General features: G+C 45.5%; 1 protein-coding gene across 3 annotated transcripts; it reads left to right on the top strand.

The window, feature by feature from the left end:
• Positions 1-2,079: 2,079 nt before the first annotated feature.
• Positions 2,080-5,144, top strand: tob1b (transducer of ERBB2, 1b). 3 transcript variants are annotated; one of them, XM_054748966.2, is made up of 3 exons: positions 2,080-2,282; positions 2,702-2,904; positions 3,178-5,144. In XM_054748966.2, the coding sequence occupies exons 2-3, from the start codon at positions 2,862-2,864 to the stop codon at positions 4,311-4,313; spliced, it is 1,179 nt and encodes a 392-aa protein (XP_054604941.2). In that variant the 5' UTR covers positions 2,080-2,282; positions 2,702-2,861; the 3' UTR covers positions 4,314-5,144. The 3 variants fall into 3 exon arrangements, with proteins under 3 accessions (XP_054604941.2, XP_015819234.3, XP_015819235.3); XM_015963748.3 differs by having other exon boundaries at positions 2,081-2,282; positions 2,847-2,904; XM_015963749.3 differs by lacking the exon at positions 2,702-2,904 and having other exon boundaries at positions 2,141-2,282.
• The last annotated feature ends 1,767 nt before the right edge of the window (positions 5,145-6,911 follow it).

The raw sequence follows: 6,911 nt of genomic DNA, 5'->3' as shown, positions 1-6,911 counted from the left end.
CTAAAGCCACACAATTTGTGGAATGATCTGCATACCATCTGAAAATTATCCTTCCACTCAGGATCGGATAACCCTCACAAGAGAACTTTCGGCTCCTTACCTGCATCCAACACCAACCAGTAACCTTTGGTGGTGAGCGAGCCGGAGCATTTGCAGCAGATGTTTTGCTAGCACACCCCACGTAAGAGTTGAACTGTACTGCCACATCTTCAGCCGTTGCGCATCTTCTGCCTTTGCGCACTATATATATCACTCCCGCCAGTGTTTGTTTACTATTTTTGTGATGCTACGAATCAACCAGAAGAACACAGAAAGGAGAGGGCGCATGCCGTAACCTACCGGAGCGGAGGGGAATGCACGATTAAATAGTGTGGTTTTCTAATGTACATGTGAACTAAATGGTAAATGGCCTGTATTTGATAATAGCACCTTCTAGAGTCCTGGAACCCCCAAGGCACTTAACAACACAGTTATTCACCCATTCACACACACACACATGCTGGTGGGGATGAGCTATGTTGTAGCCACAGCTGCCCTGGGGCGCACTGACAGAGGCGAGGCTACCGAGCGCTGGCGCCACCGGTGCCTGCTATGTGTGTTTCTCAGAGAGGTGGGTAAACAAAAGCAAGAAAAGCTAACAGCTCCGTAGTGGACGGCTACTTGCTGCAGGATAATTAGCACTGTGGAGGATGTCGGTCAGAGAAGCCATAATGTTTCCCTGTGGTACATTAGACACACACACACACACACACACACACACACACACACACACACATCGTGTAAGCATCTTCAGTGCCCTTTTTTCAAATGTTTAGAACACTGAAGTAAATAATTTCTGTATAATAATTCTGGATGGTATTTGCCATTGCCTTGGATTGTTGCAATAATGAACTAACATTCTTATAAAGGAAGTAAATGTGTCTGCTCCCATACTTATAAGAGAATTAGAAATATGTCAACTAATACTGCTACATTTATAATCTGCCGTTAACTTGTGATTAATCGTGATTAAAACCCTCTGACAGCAGAAACACTTTAATGGATCACACAAAACAGTCAGATACATACGACCCTGAGGGGGGTTATGAGTCAGGGGATAATTTTGTGTCTTAGCTCTCCACCTCCCAAAGGCTCTCCTCTATCCTTCTCCTCCTCCCATCTGCCCTGCCACCTCCCTCACAGCTGTGTAATTCATGTGGCATTGAAATGATTGTTCAAACACAGTGTGGGAGAACCATGTTAGGAGACAGCTGTGGCGTCAAACACCCTGAGCTTGACGTGGAAAAGCCTTTATCCTGTCAGCAGGCACTCAGAAGTGGCAGATTTTCACGACCCACGGGCTCCATCATGTCTTATATAACAGAGACGAGCCACAGAGCTTGTACGGGTAGGAACCAACTCTGCTGCATCTGAAGCATCTTCAGTTACCTTTAGGTTTTAACACGCAGCCACAGCTGGCTCAAGGTACATGTAAATGTCATTGGCAGGTGCAAGGGACACCAGCAGTGACAGGTGTATCCTTCCGCCTCAAAGGACTTACTCTTTTGAACCCCATAAAAGAAAGAGTGATTATTTTTCAGTCAGACAATCATAATTATGCAACACGCAGTACTGATGACGATAGTTTTTAAAAATAGTCTGATTTAATCTGCAACCTTTGTATGCAGGGATATTCATAACATTTTGAGAAGAATCGGGTGACATGAAAGAAAAATGCCCAGAAATGTAATTTGTTTACCAAAGATGTATACTATTTTGTTTCTAATTACGTCTGAGAGATCACGTTTAGTTAAAAATCTTTCACAGTGTATTTGAAGCCAAATTTGCTGGGGAAAAAGTAGTCCCAAACACTCGGAGGGCGAAAGACTACCGTAAATAGAAACCCCCAGTTGACTGACAGGAATCTAGTCCAATCAGAACTATCGTTTGGGGGGCGCTGCTGATGACGTAGTAACAACTGACCAATGGGAACACGTTTCTGGGAGTCGACCTCTGTGGGCCGCAGTACCACCTCCTGGATGTCCGTGGCGGAGGACTACTATATAAAAACAAACCAACACAAGTTTTAAAGGGCAGAGTTGTAAAACTCCCAGGCTGTGGGGAGTGAGCTCGCTAGGCTGCTGATCACATTCTCCGTTCCCCACGGACATAAACACGCCTGGATTTCAGACATATCTTCAGCTCCTTGTTTTTAAATCTCTTTTTATAGAAATTCCTACAAGTCCGAACGAGTTAAATAGCTCCTGAAGCAAGAAAAAGGGCCTGCTGCTGTGAATTCCCATGTAAGTATGTAAATAAAACAACAGGACAGCCGTTATAGTATCTTTCCATGAGTTAAAAACCGAGCGGTCCGTGCACTGTTCTGTTCACTCGTCATTTTTAGGATGTGTTGTTCAAAACGACGTTTTTGTCGAACAAGTAGTGGCTATTTAAAATGCTACGTAGCTTCCCATCGACTGGGTGGCTGACTTTTGATGTTAAAGCCATTTGGTTTTGATTCGGACGCTAATACTTTAATAAAACTGCTCTTCTTTCGCGTCGCTTCATGTCCTGGTAAAAAATGACCGAGCTAAACATTAGCTCGGCTAGGCGGCTAGCATGCTAATCTTAGCTCACACCCTCTAATAAGTTAGCAGGCTAACGTTAGCAGGAAGAGCCGAGCAGCTCCGTCTTTTCCTTCAATGATGTTATTTGACTTCAGGATGGTGGTTGGGTTCTGAATGCCGATTGTGTGATTGTCGCGAGTAAGGACGTGATCCCGGTTCTGTAGCTCAGCGGCAGGAAAATACTGGAACATCCTGATCGGTCGTTAAAGGGGGCTGTCTCAACATGTCTGTGTGCCACAGGAGGCAATCCCATCCATGACTGTTGACAACTGCCTTCACATCCCCTCTGCTTGCAGAGGTCAGCTATGAGAGTCACACACACACACACACACACACACACACACACACACACACACACACACACACACACACACACACACACACTGCTGACACGTCTCTGAGTCAGTGGCCTGTGTATTTATAGCTGTTGATTATTGTACATCCAGCTGTAGCCTCTCTGCCCAGCAGCTCTACGATCACACCGCTCCACGAACAAATCCAGATCTAATGTGTGTGTCACCTTTTGGCCTTTCTCCCTTTTCCTAAAGAAAACTCATTCTTTTCTTTTCAGAATCTTCCACCCGACTCTGCAGGACGGATATTGAATTTGTCAACAAGCACTCGGGAGTGTCCTCATCACTGCTGCCCTGGAGGCTTACAACGTTCAGAAGCAACTTGGACAGTAGAAGAAACATCCTGGTGACTGGAGCAGCTATGCAGCTTGAAATTCAAGTAGCTCTCAACTTTATTATTTCCTATTTATACAACAAACTCCCCAGGCGACGTGTGAATATCTTTGGCGAGGAGCTGGAAAGGCAGCTGAAGAAGAAATATGAGGGGCACTGGTATCCTGATAAGCCATACAAAGGGTCGGGCTTCAGGTGCATTCATGTAGGGGAGAAGGTGGATCCTGTGGTGGTGCAGGCGGCCAAAGAAAGTGGGCTGGACATCGAGGATGTCCGGAATAACCTCCCTCAGGACCTTAGCGTGTGGATTGACCCATTTGAAGTTTCTTACCAGATTGGGGAGAAGGGACCGGTGAAGGTGTTGTATGTGGATGACAACAACGAGAATGGGTCTGAGCTGGACAAAGAGATCAAGAACAGCTTTAACCCGGAGGCCCAGGTCTTCATGCCAATCAGCGACCCTGTCGGGGCCTCCTCAGAGTCCAGCTCTCCATCCCCTCCTTTTGGGCAGTCTGCTGCCGTGAGCCCATCGTTCATGCCTCGCTCCACTCAGCCCCTAACCTTCACAACCGCCACCTTCGCTGCCACCAAATTCGGTTCGACTAAGATGAAGAGCAGCAGCCGTGGAAACAACAGTAACGGCAGCAGTAGCAGCAAGGTGGCCCCCACCTCCCCGACCAGTAACCTTGGTCTGAATGTCAACACTCTACTGAAGCAAAAAGCCATGTCCAGCTCCATGCACTCGCTGTACGGGCTGGGCCAGCAGCAGCAGAAGGCCTCTGCTCTGTCCCCCAATGCCAAGGAGTTTGTGTTCCCAAGCCTGCAGGGCCATTCCAGCCCTGGAGCCGTGTTCCCCGGGGAGGGCTCCCTGGGGCTGGGCCCACTGCAGTACAACAATGCCTTTGACATGTTTGCAGCCTACGGAAGCCTCAACGACAAGTCCCTGGTGGATGGTCTCAGCTTCAGCCTGAGCAACATGCAGTATTCTAACCAGCAATTCCAGCCAGTCATGGCTAACTAGGCTCATCGTCGGATGTGCTGCTCGTGAATGATGGTGGCTCAAAGAGAAGGAAAAACAAACACGCACACGTGGAACTGAGCTGAAGGACTTGGCCGTGTCATGGGTGAGGCGCATGTGCCCCCCCACCCCCTCAGTAAAAGCTTGTTGTACAAACGCATCCAGGCTCGGTTACTTCAGTTCAACATGCATCATTGTTTTACTTCTTCTTTTTTGCCAACCAAGCACAACGAATTTTCCTTTTTTACTTTGAGGAACTCCTCCAGAAGAAGAATAACGAGGATCACAAGCTTCAGAGTATTTCAGCGGTGGAAGGCGAGGCAGATTTTTATTGATAGGCACTACTAAGTGAGGTTACTTGGGTCTTTTTCTAATTGTATAATTTAATTTAGTACAGAGTTTGTAAGATATCAGAGTATATATTGTTTCTATGACATGGTGTTGCATTTCTATCTTTTTACTACTCCAGTGATCTGTGATGGCTGCAGCAGCTTTCCTTTGTTTCTTTTTTTTTTAAGAGAATTGTTAAAGAAATCCATCTCTGAAAATCCGATATTCTGGAGAAGATTGCGTACAGAGTATTCCTTTAGTGGTGGAATTCAAATGTAGGAAGATTTGCTTTTTTCCGAAAGATGAATTGTATTTTCTGTTAAGAGGCTAAAGATTTTGCTATACTATTGACTAAAGTAATCGTATGAATATTAATTTTGTACCTACATTGTGCAATACTTGATAAAGAAAACACGGTATAACAAAGTATTTTGAGTCAGTGTCTTACATGTCAGGAGGGACTGAAATAGTTTATATTAAGTTTGTATTAAATGCTTAAAATGATATGCTTGTCTTTATTTTTTTTAATTTCATATTTGCACCCTGGTCTTTTTAATAAAATAAACTACAGTTGAACATGGGCCTGTTTGACGTGAACTATTTTACTGAAGCTTGGTCAGACGTGGTGTAATATTCACCTAGCAGCAGTGGGCACGTGTCGGACGAGATCCGCCTTCCCAGATCAGCGGGTTTAAATCCCAGAGTTGGTTCCGTTTCGACGTAGATCTTAAAAGTTCAGCGTTTGAATCTGTTAGGAAGGGTTTTCATTAGTCCTACAAAACCAAACGCAGACGTCTTGGAGCCAACTCCCCAGCTCCTTATCTCTGGTGTCTCAGAGGTCAAGCGGACAAACGGATCACGTTCCAACACCGTCAGAGAAGCCAGCGGCTGCAGTTCCGTCCAAACTGTTGATTTACCGTTTCATTTTCTGAACCGCTCAGCTGACGCAAACCTAAGTGTCTGCCTAGACTTCAGCATGACATCACTACAGCGTCACGAATGCCCTGTGATCACAGCTTCCTGTTCTGTTCCTGCTTTATTTTAAAAGAATTTGAGTGATCAGCTGCAGTCCAGAGCTCGCTGTTACCTCACTCTCGTATGCCTTTGCAACTCTGCAAACCCACCAGAAAACTTAGACAGGAAGTCTGCTTCAAATTTAGACATTTGAAGCAGACTAAATATTTAGATTTAACTTTATACATTTAGATTATATATGTTTTTAACTATAAACGTAGACTTTGTTGTGAGGCTAAACATGCTAAAACGAGAACACCCATCTGGCTTTACAGCAGTTTCATGTAAATACATTAAACCTTCAGTTTTCTGGTAGATTTAGAGTATGCATGGCCTTATGTTAAAGCGGATCCTTGCACATATATTTGAAGACTTTGATAGTTAATGCTGGTGCTGAAGTGCTGAGGAGCCTCTAGTCTCGAGTAAAAGCTCGACACATCTGCCCGTTCTGCTGCATTCTGGATGAATCTGCTGGTAAAGTGTTACAAGTCTTGCCGTTGGAGAGGAGAACAAGTCAGAACCCACTTGTTGGCACACAGAAGCTGATTTCCACATGAACACCTCAGCTCTCTGAGATAAACAGGTCCACAGATGGTCTGGTGTCGCACCGGCTGGGAGACTCCCAGGGTGTGGAGAGCTGCCTTGCTGTGACTCCATCTTGTCTGCTCCACGGACAGCGTGCTCCATCCCTGACTCTGAGAGACACGGCCCATAAACTGGCTAATCCTGACTCCACGTAGTGCTCCAGGGGCCTTGGCATGCCGGATTTACCAACAACCAGCAACGCTGCACTCTCAATATGGTGGACGTGTGTTTGTTTCTGTGCCAGAGGGACTGTTGTTCAGTATGAAGTTTCATGCTGTGAAGACTAGTGATTCGTGATGGCTGTCATAGCTAATCAGCTAAGGGCGTTAGCATTGTATATAACAGTTAATGTGCTGAAAGTTGGTGTCGTAGTTGGGAGTCATTTACCACGTGCACCCTGAGTGATAACAGATTACATATCTGTTCCACATTTGACCAGCTCAGACTGAGTCAGAAGAGAGTGTGAGGCCTCCAGCCTTCATCTAGACCAGGTATGTCCACAGTCCACCCTGAGGCCGTGCGCCCCTTACACTGGTTTTGTCCATTTATAAAAAGATTTCTCCAGAAGGCTGTTGGCATTATTCCACACTTTTTAACATGTTTATGGCAGACTTTACTAATGTGAGGCCTAGTTTTGACTGGTACAAATAAATAAATCACACTAAAATAAAG

Source organism: Nothobranchius furzeri, chromosome 16 (assembly GCF_043380555.1).
Source record: "Nothobranchius furzeri strain GRZ-AD chromosome 16, NfurGRZ-RIMD1, whole genome shotgun sequence".
NCBI classification, from domain to species: domain Eukaryota; kingdom Metazoa; phylum Chordata; class Actinopteri; order Cyprinodontiformes; family Nothobranchiidae; genus Nothobranchius; species Nothobranchius furzeri.
This window is presented reverse-complemented; position numbering and strand designations above follow the sequence as displayed.